Raw genomic sequence first — 20,732 nt, forward strand, 5'->3', positions numbered from 1 at the left:
TTAACTGTGGCTGGTAGGACAAATTTTGCATTTTGCCAAAAACTTGCTGGTGACTAAGGCACACTGAGCCAATGACTTTTTAAAATATAGTGCTGGATAATCTTTGTTTACCATACTGACAAACATCCATCCTTTACTGTTTCTTAAACAGTCTCTAACTGAAGTAAAGTTATAAAAATTCATACGTCCAGAAGGGTGAAGTGCATCACATGATTTCCGATATTTCTTGTAGATTGTCGTGGCTATTACATGACATAAGGTCAGATGTAATAGCGTCCCGTAAATATACATGTTTTCAGATTCTTCTGACAACCTCTATAGCTGAAGAATAGCCTTTGACTGATGCTGTCATCTCTTGTTTTTTCTGCCACGCGAGAACTATTAAAACCTCTGTAATCTGTGTTGTGTGGGATAAAGTGGTTTGGTCAGTGGTCACATGAGACCATGCATATGTGGGTATTTACAAAAGTGACCCCCAGTGTGGGATTTCACTACATATTACCCAGTAATGTTGAGGATTATTCGTACATATGATGTCATTGTATGATAGTTGATTTTCTGGCAACCATTTCTCTTGTATGTGATTGATTTTGGTTTAAGTTTTCTTCACATATCTAAAGTTTATATGATGTCATACCATTATGGTCACCAGATGTGCGCGCGCGCGTGTGTGTGTGTGCCCAGCTATGCTTTAATAACTATTTATTGTATGTTCTATTAGAATACTTCAATTGGCTGCCTTGTTGTTCTACAGCCTCTGTAATCTGTACCAGAATAGAGCACAAATTATCTGTGTCACAAGAACATATCACGGGACCAAATTAGTACTGTAGTGATTGCCTGAAATAGCTGATAGTGTAGTTTGCTATACTGTACTGGATGAGACAAGAGCTAGTGTAGGCCTCCTCACTATAGTACGTTCACGTTGAGCTGAAACCTGAATAACAGCTAAAATTAAAAGTGGATTTTTTCTCAACAGAGTTAACATTTCAGCCAACCAGATGATTATTGGTAACAGCAAAGATGTCAACAACAGACACGTATGGTTTGGATCCATTACAAGTTCGGGAAGGGGCTGTAATGGACACTGTGCTTATATGGCTTCCCCATAGAAAATGTATTGTGAAAAATTTGAGTGGCCATAAATATTATGTCAAACATTTGAACAAAAGATTTTGAAATATTTTTAGCGGATCAAGCAGTACTACAAATGAGCTAAATTTCAAGATCGTGTGTATTTGCATCCATGAGTTATTAAATGTTTTTGAGGATTCAGCTCAACGTGATTCTACTATAGTATAGAATGTTCTGCACTGTATTAATGTTCCAAAGTGTTATGTTTTCTTATAATGTAAAAAAAAAACTGCTAGTACATAATCCAAATTTGGTAGTGTGTGTACAGGCATAGGGGAGGGAGGATGGTACTGGTTTCCAGAAAGTAGTCTAGCTCTTTAAGATTAATATTTTCTAATACAACAGTCAGGCTAAAATCACTAAAGAGATTACTTATTGTGCAACGTAGCCTCATAAATAACTTTGTTTTGTCATGAAATAAGTCAAAGTTGTTCCCCAGTACCTTGAAACATGTTTATCATCATTGGAACTGTTTTGTTAGGCTACAATCTTTCTGTAATGGAATTTGTGAGCTGCTCTGCTACTTTGTAAACCAGCCATCATCACTTAAGTAGTCACAGTTTGTTTTAAATCCCCACATAGTTCCAATTTTTTTATCTAGCTACGTTTTGTTATCTAAATTTTCATAAGTTCGTAAGGACATTTAACCACAGAAAATTATACAGTGGGATATTTATTTAAATAATAGTTACAAGTGCTTTTTGCAAGTAATTTAAGAGAGCAAGTAAGCCCCATTGCAAGTGATAAGGCCACCCAAGTTGATCCAACTCTTCTTGGTGCAGTTTCTAGCAGTAGTACTCGTTGATACAGGTTGATACAGGTTAATTCAGTTAATGTTAATCACCTCTAATGGTCTATTGTTAGTCAGATATCACACATTTTAGTGCGACTTGCAAGTCTTCTAGACAGTGGAGTCATGTTAGAGTATTTGTCAGTTTCACTACAAGATATTATTTAACAATGTGTCAACCTTTACAGTTAAGTGCCCAAAATTTGTATGCACACTTGTAAAATGTCGGAAACGTCTGTCTCTAGTATACTCTAAAGTGTAGCCTGAGCTACTTATTTGTTAATTCGATCGTTGTGATGTGTCCACAAAATTTGTTTAGTTGTAACTTAAACACATCAGTATGGTTTGTGTGTCATTGTGTGTGGTTGTCACTTTAGTTGAGGGATCAGATTAACAGTGATCACCGTAGTTACATGTTATTAGAGGTGAGGTGTGTTGTCATGGTGACAGTGATTTAGTGCATTTGTACAGCGTTCTGTGGAGAGTGCGCAGAAATTGTTAGATCTGTATGAAGACAGAGATGGGTGAGTATGTGTGTGTGTGTGTGTGCGTGCGTCCGTGCATGCATGCGTGCGCTCCAATCTACCCAGCTGTTTTAAATGGGGACTTGGTGGTCTGGTATCAACAGCCCACCCAGCTTAATAGGTACCTGGTATTAACTGGGGAAGCAAATGCCAACTGTCCATGTCTCACACAGCGGGTGAAGATCCAGGTGGGACTTCAGGTACCCACTGTGGGACATGGCACAGCCTCCTGTGGGTTACTAGTCCTGCCCCAGGAGGATTTTCCTGCACTGACTCATAGTACCTGAGTAGCACACAGGTGTCCTAGTGCTGGTTCACTGGGTAGGCGTGACTGTGCTAGCATGGCAACTGAAAGCTTTGCTCTTTGTTTTGTGTGTGTGTGTGTTTGTGTGTGGGCGCACATGCATGCTAGCACTGTGGTTCATACTGGGCCACTAGCAAATGTATTCATTGATGTTATTAGAATGAGAAGTGAGGAGATCCAAACATTATCTGGAGTTGATGAATTTGGGGAGTTTTATCGTCGTCTCAAGCAGCTCAAGGATTACCACCGCAAGTTTGCTGATGATGTGAGTCACTGATCTTCTTGTATTGTGACTTCATAACACGCCACACAGCTTGAAGAGCCAATGTCTATGGAGTTTAGTAAAATGGATGAAATGAGAAATAATCCTGGGGAAGAAACACAAGGTAGAACCTCACTAGTATCTCATTAATAAGACCACCTCATTATAGTGACCATGTCAAGTAGGTCCCAAACATAGCTAAGGTGTACTTCATGACCTCATTAATAAGACCACCTCATTATAGTGACCATGTCAAGTAGGTCCAAAACATAGCTAAGGTACACTTCATGACCTCATTAATAAGACCACCTCATTATAGTGACCATGTCAAGTAGGTCCCAAACATAGCTAAGGTGTACTTCATGACCTCATTAATAAGACCACCTCTTTATAGTGACCATGTCAGGTAGGTCCCAAACATAGCTAAGGTATACTTCATGACCTCATTAATAAGACCACCTCAATATAGTGACCATGTCAAGTAGGTCCCAAACATAGCTAAGGTGTACTTCATGACCTCATTAATAAGACCACCTCATTATAGTGACCATGTCAAGTAGGTCCCAAACATAGCTAAGGTATACTTCATGACCTCATTAATAAGACCACCTCAATATAGTGACCATGTCAAGTAGGTCCCAAACATAGCTAAGGTGTACTTCATGACCTCATTAATAAGACCACCTCATTATAGTGACCATGTCAAGTAGGTCCCAAACATAGCTAAGTGTACTTCATGACCTCATTAATAAGACCACCTCATTATAGTGACCATGTCAAGTAGGTCCCAAACATAGCTAAGGTGTACTTCATGACCTCATTAATAAGACCACCTCATTATAGTGACCATGTCAAGTAGGTCCAAAACATAGCTAAGGTGTACTTCATGACCTCATTAATAAGACCACCTCATTATAGTGACCATGTCAAATAGGTCCCAAACATAGCTAAGGTGTACTTCATGACCTCATTAATAAGACCACCTCATTATAGTGACCATGTCAAGTAGGTCCCAAACATAGCTAAGGTGTACTTCATGACCTCATTAACAAGACCACCTCATTATAGTGACCATGTCAAGTAGGTCCCAAACATAGCTAAGGTGTACTTCATGACCTCATTAATAAGACCACCTCATTGTAGTGACCATGTCAAGTAGGTCCCAAACATAGCTAAGGTGTACTTCATGACCTTATTAATAAGACCACCTCATTATAGTGACCATGTCAAGTAGGTCCCAAACATAGCTAAGGTGTACTTCATGACCTCATTAATAAGACCACCTCATTATAGTGACCATGTCAAGTAGGTCCAAAACATAGCTAAGGTGTACTTCATGACCTCATTAATAAGACCACCTCATTATAGTGACCATGTCAAGTAGGTCCAAAACATAGCTAAGGTGTACTTCGTGACCTCTTTAATAAGACCACCTCATTATAGTGACCATGTCAAGTAGGTCCAAAACATAGCTAAGGTGTACTTCATGACCTCATTAATAAGACCACCTCATTATAGTGACCATGTCAAGTAGGTCCAAAACATAGCTAAGGTGTACTTCATGACCTCATTAATAAGACCACCTCATTGCAGTGACCATGTCAAGTAGGTCCCAAACATAGCTAAGGTGTACTTCATGACCTCATTAATAAGACCACCTCATTATAGTGACCATGTCAAGTAGGTCCAAAACATAGCTAAGGTGTACTTCATGACCTCATTAATAAGACCACCTCATTTCAGTGACCATGTCAAGTAGGTCCCAAACATAGCTAAGGTGTACTTCATGACCTCATTAATAAGACCACCTCATTGTAGTGACCATGTCAAGTAGGTCCCAAACATAGCTAAGGTGTACTTCATGACCTCATTAATAAGACCACCTCATTATAGTGACCATGTCAAGTAGGTCCCAAACATAGCTAAGGTACACTTCATGGCTCAATCATTAGTGAGACAATTATAGATTTTGTATTATTATTCATATGATCAAGAGCTCTCTTGATTTGATAAGGCCATAATTTTAGTCCCACAGGTGACCTTGTTAAGGAAAGTTCACTATTTCCAATTTGTGCACACTATAATATCTCAACTGGTTCTGTTACAGATTTAGTGGATTTCAGTGACGAGGAAGGATATGGCAAGTTCCTTGACCTTCACCACATCTATACAAAGTATTGTAACCTCAAACAATTTCAGGTTCAGTTGTATCCCACACATGTCTCAGTAACTGTACTGTGTTGCTATAGAAAGTTGACTACCTCACTTACCTGTCAACATTTGACCGAGTGTTTGAGATTCCCCGGGAGAAAAAGAACCAAGATTATAAGAAGTCAGTTTGTTACATTTAATAGTCTATTGCCGGTTCATGTCTTGCACAGGTACCTAGAAGCTTTGGTAGACTATTTTTTAGATTATCTTAGTCGATCTAAGCCACTGCTGGACCAGAGCAAAGTACGAACACAATTTGTCATCTGTGTTGAATATGTTGTGTGTAGCTCCTTAGTGAGATAAGGCTGCAGTTTGATGAGAAGTGGCTACAAGGCCAGTTCCCTGGCTGGAGGGTAAGCCACTATACTCACAATATGCAGTGTTGGGAGTAACGCGTTACTTATGTAACGCGTTACGTAATATTATTACTTTTGTGGTACCTAAGTAATATAACGAAATACGCTATAAAAACAGGTAATATAACTCAAGTTACTTACTTACAAATGTAACGCGTTACCTAAGTAATATAGTTACTGTAACGAGTCTAATATTACGTAATATTATTACTACAAGTAACGAAGTTACTAATCTCGTTAGTTATCCTCTGAGTAATGCCTAGCCACAGCGAAATAACGAAGCCTACTGAATGAAGCTTATTCACCAGCTTCTGACTTATAACCAAGATTTGCACATTGTCCAACAACGCAATCATGTCACGTGATAAAGTGGTAGTTTTACACGTGACAGCTTAAGGCTGCGGACAAAAAGTAATATAATATGTAATATTATTACAGTTACTTTATTTTATGGGTAATATGTAACTGTAACTAAATAGTTCAGTTGAAAGTAATATGTAATATGTAACTAGTTACTTTTAAAAAGTAACTTGCCCAACACTGACAATATGTGTGTATGTATGTATGTATGTATGTATGTATGTATGTATGTATGTATACACACATGCACTACACGCACACAAACAGACACACAGACACACACACACACACACACACACACACACACACACACACACACACACACACACACACACACACACACACACACACACACACACACACAGTGATGATACTGTTTTACTACAGAAAGATACCAGTAGTGCTATGATCCACTCTGGAGCACATCTTGACTTGTCGGCATTCTCGTCCTCAGAGGTTTGTACATTACTACATGTAAACTGCTCAAGATTGTGAGTTTTGTGGTTCTTATCATTACCATACATTGTCCATGTGATACCAGTCTCAGGTATTCCATTTGGGTACAGTGATATGACCTGTGGGCTGGTTGTTGCATGCCCAGTCACATTTCTTGTGCCTAGACCACTTTTTTCACTTTTGGTGGGAATTTTCCATTGCCAATGCAATGACAAATATGAATGTGACCTGCAGTTCGATTCCTGGGGTTGGAGGGATTTTTTTCCTTACTTTGGCCCCTTTTCTGTTACACCTTTTCAGCTATAAGTCACTAAGTCTAAGTCCTTGAAATTAGGTTAGGTAATCCAAAGGCTGCAGCACATGTTGCTGCAGACCTTCAGTGCTGGTCACTGTAAAGCATTAATACAAAATAATACATACAATGACATTTTGTAGTTGACCTGTCATAAGCAGGACACCACAGTTAGTATGTACATGTGATTGCTTACAGTAAATTGCTGCCCTTGTGATAGTTGTGGGCTATATGGCTGCTACTAATTAACCAAGTACATTCATGGTCAACCACTTAACTTTGATCGATATAGATCTCCTAGCAACCAGGGACAGATTATGATTAACAGTCAAAACCATAAACCAAACATGTAACCTAGACAGCTTCCATATGGCTTCACCTTGAAATTTGCAAGGCCTACCTATCACCAGTAAGTGACTTGTACTAACAGATATCCATGAAGCATTTTGTTCTCAACAAACAGGAAGTCTCTGGGATAAGTGTAGCATGAGTTACAAGTTTAGCTCTTCAGAGCGAACTCCTCCTTTGTGCTTAGCACTGAATTTGTTCGGAGCTACTTTTCTTGTCAGGTCTTTAGTTCACACGTTAGTTCTACCCATGTCACACAAACACACACAAAGGTGTAAACCACCAAAATTTACTATTACCGGGTGGAGGTGAGTATATAAAATTGGCTTCTGCAGTTTATTAACTACTGCTTGCCCATGAAAACTTTGATAGTCGTATCTTCCCCCAGCAGGTGGGCTTGTAATAATAGCATGTGATGATCTTGTTCAATGCAGTAATGATCTTGTGTTCAATGCAGTAATGATCTTGTGTTCAATGCAGTGATGATCTGTGCTTATGTAACATAATTTTATTCATTTGCACATGACAGGAAGCGGTATTTAAGCCTCACTACTAATATCTTATGCAACACTGTTGAAGCCTTATAACTGTTCCAAGCCACCTTTGATAGCTAGGACCAGTATGTCTGACCAACTTCATTATGGTCCAACATTTCTGCTAAGTGTTCAAAGGGAAAAAGTGTGCATAATATTCAGTGTTCTCTAATTGTGTGATAACCCAGCTAAGCATGAGTAGGTACTGCTGCTATTGTAGCATTCCAATCACTCACTTTCTTCTTGATTGCAACTCCAGATTCATACAGCATATTAAGGTCCACAGCATGTGATTTTATGTTAAGAAACTTCTCCGCAGACACATTGTGCACTATGTGGCACAGACAATCAAGAAAGTACAGTGGAATGTTTGCTCTCCACCCTTGTTAATATGGAGTTGTGCCTCCTAAATTATAAATTTAAAAATGAAGTAGGGATCCGAGCAATAAAAAGTAGTGAAACAAGAGATGAATGGTGGTAGCTATTACAGCATAGCTTGGTGGGAAATCCCTACTTTGGCATTGAATACAAAATAATTGTTATACCATGCTAAAGTAGGGATTTCCCACCGAGCTATGCTGTAATAGCTACCATTGTTCATCTCTTGTTTCACTACTTTTTATTGTTTGGATCCCTACTTCATTTTAAAATTAATAATTTTTAATATACTAGTTTGTTTAGTTTTTATGTTAAAGCATACAGCTAGCTATAAACGTGTGACTGTTCTATTAGGGTGACTGCTGTCTTGAGTTGGCCTACAGAGGTGTGTGCTTTCCTTAAAAGGAGTGTGGTCATCATGATCTTGATCGATAATTGGCATGGAATAAAGAATGACCTATCGTGATCTTATGACCTATCGTGAAAGGTGTCTAGTACCTCCGTACAGTAGCGTAGTCTGACCTATCGTGAAGATAAGGTATCTAGTAGACCTACCTCCATACAGTAACATAGTCTAAGTGCCTTAAATAATTTTGTGGCGTCTATTATGCTGCTCAAAGAAAGTGTTGATGTGGAAAATTAACACTTCGATGTGGTTTTGTTGCATGAAGAAGACGGAGGAACAATTTGATTGAAGATAAAAGGAAAGACAAGGCACAGAGGGCACACACCCCAAAAGGCACATTCCACCTTTGAGTTTGTTATTGTGGCCATGCACTGCTTCGTTTGGCCTCTAGGCTTGCGACCGTGGTCAGTGGGTGAGTGAGGCAGACGAAATTTTGAGTTTTGACAATTAAAAAAAAAAATTCTATATCCAGCTGCCTGTAGGTGTTTAATCTCGCACAGCCAGACCACTATTTCAGCACTGGGGCTTATCGATTGGAGATTATAAGCACCTGCGCTGAAAAGAGTTTGGTACACTTCCAATAGACCAGTTGTGACAGCACCTCATTTAACACTTCGAGACTGTTGACTGATTCAAACACGTTTTAAGTAGCCAGTGCTGATAATTAGAGACTATTCGAGTAATCAGCCTATCAACACCTCAAATTCCTACCGGTGCTGTCACAACTGGCCTATTGGAAGTGTACCAGACCCTTTTCAGTGCGGGCGCTTACAATCTCCAATCGATAAGCCCCAGTGCTGAAATAGTGGTCTGGCTGCACAAGACTAGTGGGTGTTTTCTTGTTTTTAATACTATGTTTCATGTTAGATGGACTAATATTATTCCATAAAGGTGATTTTCATCACGTATAATGCTGCTAGGCTGGTTTTTAAAAGGCAGAATTTTTGACGGCATGTGTCATTTCGGGCGATCCCTACTTAAACAGTACTACCGTACTGTTTGATTATTGTATTATCCACTGAGCCCATAATACAATTTAGTCCATGGAATCCCATGATGTCTTCTGTTACTGCATGTACACCTTCATTACAATCTAAATTCAGATTGTAGAAATTTTATTGGTGACACACCTGTATTATAGGCCTTTTCACACTTAATGCATATAATAGTATCGGTCATTGTACTACCTTATTTGTATTCCATTGGAGTCAGAAAAGTATTTGCAGTCAGAAAAGTATTTGCAGTGAGGAATGTTGTTAGTACACTTACAAAATGTTGGGTGCCAAGAAGCCTTAGGAAGAAACCTGTACTGGGCACATTGATCTCAGAAGGATACGGTATTCCTTCGACACTCACTCATGGTGACCGTATTGCTTCCACTAGCTGAGTATAACACCAGGTATGTCGTTGCTTTAGTCTTGACTCAATAGCCATGCTTTGTGCGAGATATCTGGAGACTGTATGGCACCCCCTTGCTAATTGAGCTATGCGCATCAATTCACCTCTCGAGGTGGATTGACATGAAGCCAGATTGAACGTGCATTGTGGTCAATCCAGCTCGGGTGTGAAGTCGTTTGATACGACTTCAATGCACATTCAACTGTAGTGTGAAAAGGCCTTAAGATGCACATCAAGTAGCTGTGTAGTCACTTTGTTTTCAGCATCATGATCACAGTTACACATAATGCTGTTGAATGTCAGTGTGTGAGATTACCTAATGTGTGAATGTCATTTGTGAGTGAGACTTAAGCCTCATGTGTAGAGTGTGATAGTTGAGGTGTGGTTTTAAAGACAAAAGAGTCTCAGGTGATCAGTTATGCAACATCATTAGTCTACAAGCTGTAAACACAAGAGAATCTCTTTCATCATTAACCCAGAAGCATATCTCACCTAGCAACCACTTTAACCATGACTGTGATCATTAATTGTTATCTAAAGCAGTGAAGCCTATACAATTTATAAAGGTCAACTGAAATGGAAAATTCGTGTAGTATGAATGTATTGGTATCAACACCATTTTAATAATTCAGTAATACTGATATTTCAAGATATTAACCCACAAGTCATTATTGTGTATAATTATTTTTGTGATTTCACATCAAGCAATCAAAAACTTTATATTGTGAGTGTTAGAATAGCAGAGAGTGACAACTTGAGGGTCTTCACTTGCAGATAGTGATTCTTAAAATCTTTGTCTTTTGCGGCTGGTGAAGAACTGTTGCTGTCTGGACCGTCAGAAGTCCTGCTTTGAACCACTATACTAGAGTCGGCTTGTAGAAAGGGTAATTGAAACTGAGGACACAAAAGCTGATAAATATTGAGTGGTAATAGTTTCGTGAATGCTGTAAGGTAAATAGCATGACCCACAATCATTAAGTATGTTAGCTACTCCATGACTGTTACCATGGGCTAAGAATCATTGTCTATAATTTAATGGATGCTTATTATAGAATATTTCTACTGGTAACACTGCACAGCCATTGATACCATTATGGGAGTGCCGATGAGCCAGTTGATGAAAACAGCTGCTTATGGTGTTCGAGTCCAGGAGCTTTTGTTTCTCCACTACATAGAATAGCCATATAAACCACAATATTTCCTGCTGGTATGTGTTGGTTTGCCCAAACACTTTTGCTATCCGCCATGATATCACACCTGATGCTATCATTCCAGGACATGAACTGTGAGACATAAAGGAGTGATGTGTTGTTCATCTGTTGTTGATCCTGTCTCAGCTGCAGTTGATGGCTGCTCAATGTCGTCACTGTATTAACTCATGTTAGTTACAGGTGTAGATGAAACTCTGTTGTGGCTAGAGAAATATGAAAGGTCATTGACATCATCAGTGTCTTCAGGCTGGCTCTATAGCAACACTTCAGTGGTAACATGTGATGTTTAGATCACACTGGGTTCCAACTGATGTTATGCCAGGAGTGTCTGTTCTTGCAGTATAGTATTTCTATACCGTAGTTTGTTTCTATGGTAACCGTTGTCATCCTGTTCCTGACTATCATATCTGTTGAATTGGGAGCCAACAACCAAGGACTGCCAACATCTTCTACTCCTTCTATCATCTGCTACTTAGTTGAGCTGGTGCACATCGATGATCTGTATTGATGGTTTGTTAACTATAACATTACTACTTTCTTCATTCTGAATCTGGTCTACAAGATAGTGTTGGAATGCTCATAGCATCATGATAGGGTATCCCCACTGTGTCAAAATGTATGCTTTGAACAAAGTAAAGTAGATGATGTTTCCAATCTCTACACTGTTGATGTACAGTCCTTACCCACTTTGTGTGAACAGCTACATCACTTGGAAACATCTGTACCCCTTACCTCCTTCAGTGCCACATCCAACTATTACACAGCATCTTGGAATGGTGTCTTAGTCTGAGGAAGAAATATTGTCTAGTGTTTGAGTTATTTAAAAACTAGAGTGATAATATTATAGTTAGTTTGATGATGCAATCGACATCATTACTGTAATTAGTCAGTACATAATGTACTGACTAATTAATGTGATGTCAATTGCATCATCAAACTTAGTGGGTTAATATCTCATAATATCCTCTGTATAACTGAATTATTAAATGATGTTTTGTGCATTGTTTGATACAAACAATACATCCATGCAATCACATTGTACATGAATTTTCCAATTCAGTTGACCTTTTGTAAGCTGCAGTGGAAAAGCAGCAATTTCTTCAGACAATTTGTTCCACATCTTCTCAACTGCATACCAAAATGACCTCCAGGTTCTTGATAGCTTACAATAATTCAGTTGTTCCTTACTTCTAGTACAGTATTCATGTCTGGTCCTGGGAGGGTCAAGTAGCATACTTCTCAACCAATATACTTGCATGTGTCTAGCACATGCACAACGTTATGTAATCCTGAAGAGGTTGACATTGTACTGGATGTGACGGCCAACATGTTCACGTGAGCCATAGGGTTTGTTTGTACAGAGAACATATTTCAGGAAGTTATGCAGTTAGCATGAAATCTTTTTGGATATTGTTTACTTTGTGTCAGCATCCTTTATTGTATTGTTGTAGTGGAAGATAATAGTTGGCCATTTCAACATTTGGTTTTATTTTGGTTTAACAAATTTTTGCCATATATGTTCAATGGGGAAGCCATTTTGTCTTCCAAAAATGGCAAACCAGTTTCTTACCTTTATTTCTAGCACCACAAAGAACTGGTACCTCTTCTTGTCAGCTAGTCCAAATTAATATAATCAGGTCTAATGTGTTACAGGAGTTGATGTCTCTTGGACTGGATCGGCTCAAGTCAGCACTAATGGCTCTAGGGTTGAAGTGTGGAGGGTAAGTGACATCATATTGTGGATAGCATGTTAACACCTTCTAATTGTAGCACACTGGAGCAGAGGGCCAAAAGGTTGTTCAGCACTAAAGGTACGTCATGTTAGTATAACAAGTAGAAAATGATATAACAATTAGGAAAACCTCTTGATACTCTCGACTCTTCCATGTTTGTGAAGTCAAAAATGAACAAGAACAGGTTTGTGTAGTTAATTTGATGGAGTTGGTTATTAGCTTGTAGAGATGAGGATGAGAGAAATGAAGATGTGGCATTTCTAGAGGCACAAGTGTATCGGCTGTCTGAAATACTTTCTGTAAGTTCAGCAAATATTGGAATAGGACCACAGTAAATAATGTCTAAAGTTTATTATAAGTACAGTGGACCTTCAGTTATCCGGATTCCATTTGGTAATTGTGTTCAGATAAGTGAATTTTCGGATAACTAAAACCCACACATTTATATACAGAGCTCTGTTGAAATTCTCTAATAGAACAGTCTTTTCCAATTTCAGATGAGCGAGCAGGGGCGGTTTCTGGGGTTTCCAGAAACCCCCGCTGAACTAGCGCACACCCCTATGATTTGTCTGGGTGATAAAAATTGCAAAGAGTTATACATTTTATGGCTCTCTCTATTGGCAAAATTTCACCTTCACAGCATTGAAAAGCACGTAGTGACCTTTTTTTTGGTCTTCAACTTGCAACTAGGCTGAAGTTGCAATTCCAGAGAACCAGACAGAAACCCCCTCTGAAGATTTCTAGATCTGCCCCTGGCAAGGGTACAGATAAATGAGGGTTAGAATAACTGCGCAATCACAAACCAAAATATTGTAACTTTATCTAAATTTTCTCAATTATATTGATTAATCAATAAAATACCGAGATCAGCATTTGCAATATCGAATTCAATATGATAATAATACCAGAAAATTAGTGCAATATCAATATTTTTTCGATATATCGCACACCTCTAACTGTAATTACAGAAAAGCAATTAAGGTAGCTAGTTAAAGCCACATGCAGAAACCATTTTAACTATAATACTATCCTGTCAGCAGATCTGTCTGTTGTGGTTATATTTGGCATTTGAAAGGGCACAAACACAAAACAGGTGAGAATGGCCTGATGGTAGTCCAGACAAACCAGTTTTTGTGGTTACATAACCTGTTGGTTGTGGTGAGCTGTGGTGTGTAACCTCAAAATGTTTTAACCCACTAATTTTGTTTCTGTATAATATGATAACTATCACTTAGTGGTTGATATGTTGACAGGATCAGAAACAAGCTACTAAAGAGAACATTGAGAGGAAAATGGCAAGGACTGCAGAGGAACTTGAAGTAAGATAATCGGCTTGTTGTAGTCTTCCATTGTTTGTTAATGTGTTCCTTAGGAAGAAGAAGATATCGAAGAGGTGATCGCATCTGATTCAGATGATGATGACAGTGCTCCGTATAACCCTAAGAATCTTCCCTTGGGATGGGATGGGAAAGTACTGCAAGTTATAATATTGATTACTGTTCCTATTAACTCCATTGCTAGCCCATTCCATACTGGCTGTACAAGCTTCATGGTCTAAACATTGAGTATCGTTGTGAGATTTGTGGAGGGCATACTTACCGAGGCCCTAAGGCTTTTCAGCAACACTTTTCTGTGAGAACCATACTCTGAGCTATAGTATACTAATAGTATGGTGTGTTATTAGGAATGGAGACATGCTCATGGTATGAGATGTCTTGGGATACCCAACACTTCACATTTCTACAATGTGACAACAATTAACGATGCAATAGCTCGTAAGACACACCTCCTCTTGTAACTTGTATTAATTGTACCACTGTAGTATGGGAGAAGATAAAGTCTACTAAAAATGATGATCGCTGGCTGGCCGACCGTGAGGTAAATAGTTTATTGGGATTTTGAAATTTTTGAGGTTAAGCTTGTTAAAAAATTTTCAAGGCTTCATGAATTATTCAGTAAATGTAATTGCCACAAACCTTTTATTTAAAATACCTAATAATATTATGGTACACAAATGTTTTATCCCTAGGAGGAGTATGAAGACACAGTCGGCAATGTTGTCAATAAAAAGACGTACGAAGATTTAAGACGTCAGGGACTACTGTAGTAACTCTTCATTAACTATACATAGTAACAAAATACACTTTACATACAGACATATATAGCTGAAATGAAGTCTAATATACAAGTTCAGCTGATTGTGAAGTCTTAAAGCAATTTACATTTTGTCCGTAGGAAATTGAATAATAGATTGTCATATTCTTTTGGATATTTCAGACGATGCAACATGTGTAATGTATCATTAAATGTGTGTACTGTAACATCAGCTTTGCGTTGACATTGCTTATCAATGAATTTGTGCAAACGACTCATGTCAAGACAAATATCAGTAGTGGAGTACACGTAGAGCTGAGGAACTGATTGAAACAATGAACTAGTGGATGTGATCCTGTCCAGAGCATTTCTCTTGCTTACACCATTTACTAACATGCACGTGTAAGGTATCAGTGCTTCTTTAATTCTGTGGTACACTGTTGGGTACCTTTTCTGGCCCTCAAAGAATCTACTCGCCCGAATCACATCTATAGCAGCACTAAGTGGGGGGCTGCTGTCAAATATTACACCGCTCAGCTTTAGCTTGCAGTCCGGTTGTGACAATTTTTTGATAATGGATGGCAGGTAGGTAGGAGTCCCGCTGCAGTACATCTTCGCAACTAATGGACAAGGTTTGGAGATATTGTCCGATATTAACCCGAGCACGTTGTTAATCTTGGCGTCTGCGGGCCTGCAGAAGGCAAAATCCACGAAACCATTGTTCATGTTGATTACAGCAAAACCAGCTTCTAGGTATGGGGTGGAGAACTGCTTCATGCTGTTGTACTTCATCACTGGACCACAAGCCAGCAACATAATGCCTTTATATTCAGTAGACGAGTCGCCATTTTTCGGCGTTAACAACTTTGCATCTCTATACTGCAGTTGACTTTTGATCTTCTCGGCTTCTTCGTACGACAGTGAGTAAGGCCGGATGGTTTGATATCGAATGATAAAGTTCCTGGCCCTTAGCATCCAGTGTCGTCCAGCAAAACCATTTAGTAATTTGCTCATTTCTCCGACTTTTCTTCACCTACAGCCAAAAGAATAAAGTCATTCCGGGAGTCAAACGTTCAACAAAACAGTTAGTATTTCCCAGCGCACCTTTAAGGTAAAACAAGAGCTGGAAAGTAATAACAGCTATACTGATACTTCGCATGCTATAAGGCACGTGGGTACTCATTGGAGTCATGTGATGACTGACCTCTTCAGAGTTATTTTAATAATAGGCGGGGTAAATAAACCACGTGAATGGCAGACACGAGAGGCACGTCACACCACATTTGTAACTAATGTACACAACTTAAGTATTCAACATTAAACTGCTGTTAAAGTTTTATCAAGGTCAAGAAATGATGTCATTTTGTGGTCAAAGTCAATTGGTCGTTCACTAGGTTCCTTGTAACCACTTGTCATGTTTGTACTGAGGTAGTGGATCAGTTGACACTGCTCCTCAAATCTCATCAGTTTCTTTTTGTACTTGTTCCTGACATATTCACTGTTGGCTGGGTTGAATGCTAAAGTGAAACAACAACAGATAAGTGACCTCATAAGTGCCTAGGGCAGTTGTTAATTCCCAGCCAGTCTTGTGTTATACCATGGACAATGTGGGCTGAGAAAATGCTTGTATATTGGCAAATTTACCATGATAGCTGGGATTTTTGGGAAGAAAAGGTTATGTTCAGTTCACACTCGTGAGTGCCAAATTTACCACTTTTCTCTTACCAAATATGGACTAACCTTTTAAATGTAGTGCCATGTATATGAGTGCTGATTGAGTTGGTGACACAAATGGGTGCTTGGGTTTAAAGCAGCCAGTTGCAGTAAGGGCATTAGTAATAGCGACTGACACGGTTTGTTCCATGTAGCCAAGCATGGGTAGTGTTGTTAGTGAGGTAGGCTGCTGTAATGGAGGTAATTTGTTGGGGAGATGATCCACCAAATACTTCTGTGGACACCTGATAATGTAAGATTGAATAATATGTTTACAAAACAATGAGAATTTACCTCATAAATTTCTCCATTGCTTGCTGAGAGACAAAACAGAAAAGGTTTTTATTGTATTCCACAACCAAAGAGGGGTCACCTCTAACCAAACTCTCATACCTAATGAAACACAACATATAGTGATTATCACTGATTAGGAGTCACAATGAAACTCCCCCACACAAACTGATGACTTGAACTCCAGACAACTTGATCTATACAAGTGCCTAGAGATCCCGCCACACAGCCCAGCCGGGATCTCTATTAATTACTTTTTATTGCCATCAGTGTAAGTGACTGGACAAAATCCCTTCAACTCCAGTCTCTGGGGAAACAGTTGTTTAACATCATCAGCAGATCGTATCCTTGGTAACAGCTCTACAGGTGGTAGTCTTGTCTTGGCTAGTTCACCAACAAATTGTTCAGGATTAACTAGAAACTGCTCTAACTTTTCTTGGCATGACATCTTATAGTATTTGTTCTTGTATTCAGCAGCATTTCTGAGTGACACTTCTCCACTGCAGTCCACCAACTCTCCATCAAGTTCTAAACTAACAGGACAATATTCCTGGCATTCCCCCAATCGTTGAGTGAACTCGGTAGGTGTAATACACATGTTAGCAATTGATGCAGCTCTGCCTATATCAAGTGTACAGTTCAACACAATAATTAACATGGTCACCAAGGAATAAATGTCATGATAGTTATGTTTGACATGGTCAGTGTAGCTATGTTTTCGGGCCTACTTGACATGGTCACTATAATGAGGTGGTAATTAACCATAGAGAAGTTGTTGCCATTTGTGCACTGTGCTCTGGTATTATATACCCCCCTCCTAGGTTTTTAGTGCATGTTTTAAGGCACAGTGCTTTTTCAGTGGAGGAGAGGTGTTAACCTCCTAGTAAACGTGACCTAAGGCACAGTGCTTTTTCAGTGGAGGAGAGGTGTTAACCTCCTAGTAAACGTGACCTCTATCAAGCCTTCTGTGGAATCCTTCCTTGCTCAGGTTCAGGGTACAGTGATTTCATGGGGTAATGAAATTCACATGTTTACTGATTCCTCTCACCTGTTCACTACTAGTAGACATAGAGCTTCCAATGGTCACCTATTTGTCTCTGGTATTGCTCAAGGGAAGCTGCAAAAGTCTGACCTTGTCCACTTTCCTCTAACCTGACCACAGCGTTAACTTGTAGTAGCTTGTTTATTTCCCCCAACACCCCACTTTTTTTTCATGGTGGTTTAAGGTTAGTCTCACCAGCCAGTTTGTATTTTTTTTTTATCCTATGGTTGGGAAACGACCAAATGAGAAAAGAAAAAATACAGGCTGGATGGCAAGACTAGGTTTAAGTGACTCCTTTCCATTGGCTGGTTTACTTTTGGACAAGCTGATGTGACTATGGATTGGTGCTGTGTCATTTTGCTTCAGCATGAATATCCCCAGAAAACAGGCAGGACAATAATCTGCTTGCATCATGAGTAGATCCTACCCACCACTGCAAATGTTGCTCATGTGTTCTAATTGGCCAAATATTTTACTCTGCATGTTGTGGATAGTCACAGCACCTCAACATCCCTCATTATTGGTATCTACAGTTTATGTAGCCCTGTTAATTCCTGTACAACCACTTACAAATGAAGTACTCCTTGGGACCTACTTGACATGGTCACTATAATGAGATGGTCTCATTAACGAGGTCATGAAGTACACCTTAGCTATGCTTGATATGGTCACTAGTGTTATTAAAGAGAAGTGAGCATTCACAAAAACTAGCGCTAACCCTTGCCAATCCTCTCCAAGTATTGTTGTATTTGTTGGCTGGTGGCTAGTGCTATATCCTTAACAGTTTCCCAGACACACCATTGAGACCTGTTCCCATCCAGGCTGTACCAGTTATCATGTTGATCACTGTACCAGTCCTTCACTGCTCCAATATGTTGTCTGAAGTTGTTCAATCTAATCAGTTGTATACGATGACTGTCGTGAAGTGGAAATGGTCTACAACATAACAACATAATAAACTACATAGTAGCTGCAGTAGTTTTGGAATATACCTTGAAGGAGATTTTCGGTCAATCTCTCCTCTCTTCAAACACTCTTCATCACTAACTTGTAACTCTACTATACACACGAGGATCATCCGGTGTTTGTTGAGTAAATCAACTTGTTCCTTAGTCAGTGGCCAGCCATCCAACACATACCTATAGTGAGATCCGTGATTAGTGATGAGTACTTGATATCATATTTTGATTGTGAAATGACAGAAATGTGATTGTTATGCATTGTAACTGTTAAAGCTTAAAGTAATAAACAAAGAAATTATCATACACTTGTACAAAAGCATTGTATCACAGTATCCAACTACTGCTTATAGATATAGATACATTGTTCCACAAGATATGACTTTCAATCCTCACCCTCTAGTTTGACACTGCACATCCATCATAATTCGGTCAAGTGCTAACACACACAATTCATCAGGGATGGTTTCCCCTGCTTTGAGATGAGACTTGATCTGACCAGCTAGCTCAGTGTCTGGGAATTGTTCTAGCAGTTTCCGTACTGCTTCACCAACTGATAATCTTACACAACCAAACGTCTCCACAAACCTCTTAGCCACTTTAACAACACAGGACATCACTTAACTGCCACAGTACCCATATTGCTTACCTGTAGACTTGCCAGATTTGGTGGGTCCCACAATGGCCAGCCTAACAGGGACTGGAATACAGTTACTGGGCAAGTGTAGGAAACTGTAAGGGTTTCTAGCAAACAGATCACGAGCTTCTGAAGTAGACATGAAGTAGACATGCTCCCTGTAGATTAATGGAAATGTTCCACCATTAGGTTTGGGTAGGCTAATGGTATGGCCTTCAGCCAGCTACAGTGTGAACCAATCCTATCAACTAAATCAGTAATGATGGTACTGACCTTAACTGGGCACCATCGACCAAACTTGCTGTACTGCTTGTAGCCGTGATTCAAAAGACCCCTGGCTATGCTCATATTGATGGGAACACATTTAGTCAACAGGCCTGCCCTGTCTTCAAGAAACGGTCTTAAAGCTTTCTTCATTGAATACTTCACCACGTGAAGCTTTCGTCCACCATTCACTGAATAGTTAGGAATCAACAATTGTGTAAGAACCTCCTGCAATAATGAGTGGTATATAATGGATATATCACATACTAGCATGACTAGGGTATATGGTGTACAACAAAGGGTATTACTACTGGCAACATGCATCAGTGACTCCTTTTAGGAGATTTCAAATTATGTTGCAATATTTATTTATTTATCATTTGCCTTTACAGCATACATACAACAGTATACTAATCACAAGTAGTCGTTAAGATCTAGTGTATGCTGAAGGTCCACTGGCATCCAAGTAGTTATATAGGAATTATTAAGATTAGTTATAGTTACTTATACTATATAAAACTCATTAAAGAAGGGTTACAGGTGATCAAAGTTGGGGGACTTATTACAATTACTACAGGGACAAACAAAAGAAAAAGTGCATGTGTTGTCAGGATCAAAATTCTGTTCAAAATGATTCCAAAGAAAGTTTGTAAGTTTGTACTTGATAGTAGGTAGGTTATTTATTATCGATAGTAGGTAGGTTATTTATTATCAATAGTAGGTAGGTTATTTATTATCGGTAAAACATTTCATATATGAGAGAGTCTGCTGAAATAGAAGTTGCTGCTGGAAACATTGGTAGCTCTTACATTTGTAGTTTATAACTAGAACCTAATCATGTGTTTCCTGAAGTAAATTTAACACAGTCAGTGATATTAAATGCATTGGTAGGGGCTTTTAGGCTTTTGATAAAAAAACATTATGTCATAGATGTCCAAAACGTACATTAGAGGCAAATTATGAGCTCAAGTAATTGAGATTTATAGTTGCCGGTATAGTCATTCGATATGTACTTTGTTGTGCGACGCTGAAGCTG

At 39.0% G+C, this 20,732-nt stretch overlaps 3 protein-coding genes across 4 annotated transcripts in view; 1 reads left to right on the forward strand and 2 right to left on the reverse strand.

The window, feature by feature from the left end:
* LOC136261768 (splicing factor 3A subunit 3-like) overlaps positions 1 to 14,958 on the forward strand; it is a 24,234-nt gene extending 9,276 nt beyond the window's left edge. The window contains exons 4-22 of the mRNA XM_066055821.1: positions 2,302 to 2,349; positions 2,396 to 2,448; positions 2,912 to 3,017; positions 3,066 to 3,138; positions 5,122 to 5,213; positions 5,264 to 5,346; positions 5,396 to 5,468; positions 5,513 to 5,578; positions 6,329 to 6,397; positions 12,617 to 12,684; positions 12,734 to 12,774; positions 12,820 to 12,880; positions 12,923 to 12,995; positions 13,950 to 14,015; positions 14,069 to 14,167; positions 14,218 to 14,328; positions 14,381 to 14,471; positions 14,519 to 14,574; positions 14,726 to 14,958. Coding sequence (XP_065911893.1) covers positions 2,302 to 2,349; positions 2,396 to 2,448; positions 2,912 to 3,017; positions 3,066 to 3,138; positions 5,122 to 5,213; positions 5,264 to 5,346; positions 5,396 to 5,468; positions 5,513 to 5,578; positions 6,329 to 6,397; positions 12,617 to 12,684; positions 12,734 to 12,774; positions 12,820 to 12,880; positions 12,923 to 12,995; positions 13,950 to 14,015; positions 14,069 to 14,167; positions 14,218 to 14,328; positions 14,381 to 14,471; positions 14,519 to 14,574; positions 14,726 to 14,803 — 1,407 coding nt within the window. The 3' untranslated portion in view covers positions 14,804 to 14,958. The remainder of the gene's footprint in view (positions 1 to 2,301; positions 2,350 to 2,395; positions 2,449 to 2,911; positions 3,018 to 3,065; positions 3,139 to 5,121; positions 5,214 to 5,263; positions 5,347 to 5,395; positions 5,469 to 5,512; positions 5,579 to 6,328; positions 6,398 to 12,616; positions 12,685 to 12,733; positions 12,775 to 12,819; positions 12,881 to 12,922; positions 12,996 to 13,949; positions 14,016 to 14,068; positions 14,168 to 14,217; positions 14,329 to 14,380; positions 14,472 to 14,518; positions 14,575 to 14,725) is intronic.
* LOC136261766 (adenylate kinase 9-like) overlaps positions 14,788 to 20,732 on the reverse strand; it is a 15,127-nt gene continuing 9,182 nt past the window's right edge. For both annotated transcript variants that reach the window (XM_066055819.1, XM_066055820.1), the window contains 9 exons: positions 19,706 to 19,924; positions 19,445 to 19,655; positions 19,192 to 19,393; positions 18,829 to 18,975; positions 18,555 to 18,772; positions 17,049 to 17,415; positions 16,798 to 16,896; positions 16,531 to 16,748; positions 14,788 to 16,307 (listed from right to left, as the gene is read on the reverse strand). In XM_066055819.1, coding sequence (XP_065911891.1) covers positions 16,108 to 16,307; positions 16,531 to 16,748; positions 16,798 to 16,896; positions 17,049 to 17,415; positions 18,555 to 18,772; positions 18,829 to 18,975; positions 19,192 to 19,393; positions 19,445 to 19,655; positions 19,706 to 19,924 — 1,881 coding nt within the window. In that variant the 3' untranslated portion in view covers positions 14,788 to 16,107. The remainder of the gene's footprint in view (positions 16,308 to 16,530; positions 16,749 to 16,797; positions 16,897 to 17,048; positions 17,416 to 18,554; positions 18,773 to 18,828; positions 18,976 to 19,191; positions 19,394 to 19,444; positions 19,656 to 19,705; positions 19,925 to 20,732) is intronic.
* On the reverse strand, positions 14,905 to 15,804 carry LOC136259847 (uncharacterized). Its single transcript, XM_066053400.1, has one exon. It carries the CDS (start codon positions 15,802 to 15,804, stop codon positions 14,905 to 14,907), a length of 900 nt encoding a protein of 299 aa, XP_065909472.1.

This window comes from Dysidea avara, chromosome 7 (assembly GCF_963678975.1).
Source record: "Dysidea avara chromosome 7, odDysAvar1.4, whole genome shotgun sequence".
Classification (NCBI taxonomy): domain Eukaryota; kingdom Metazoa; phylum Porifera; class Demospongiae; order Dictyoceratida; family Dysideidae; genus Dysidea; species Dysidea avara.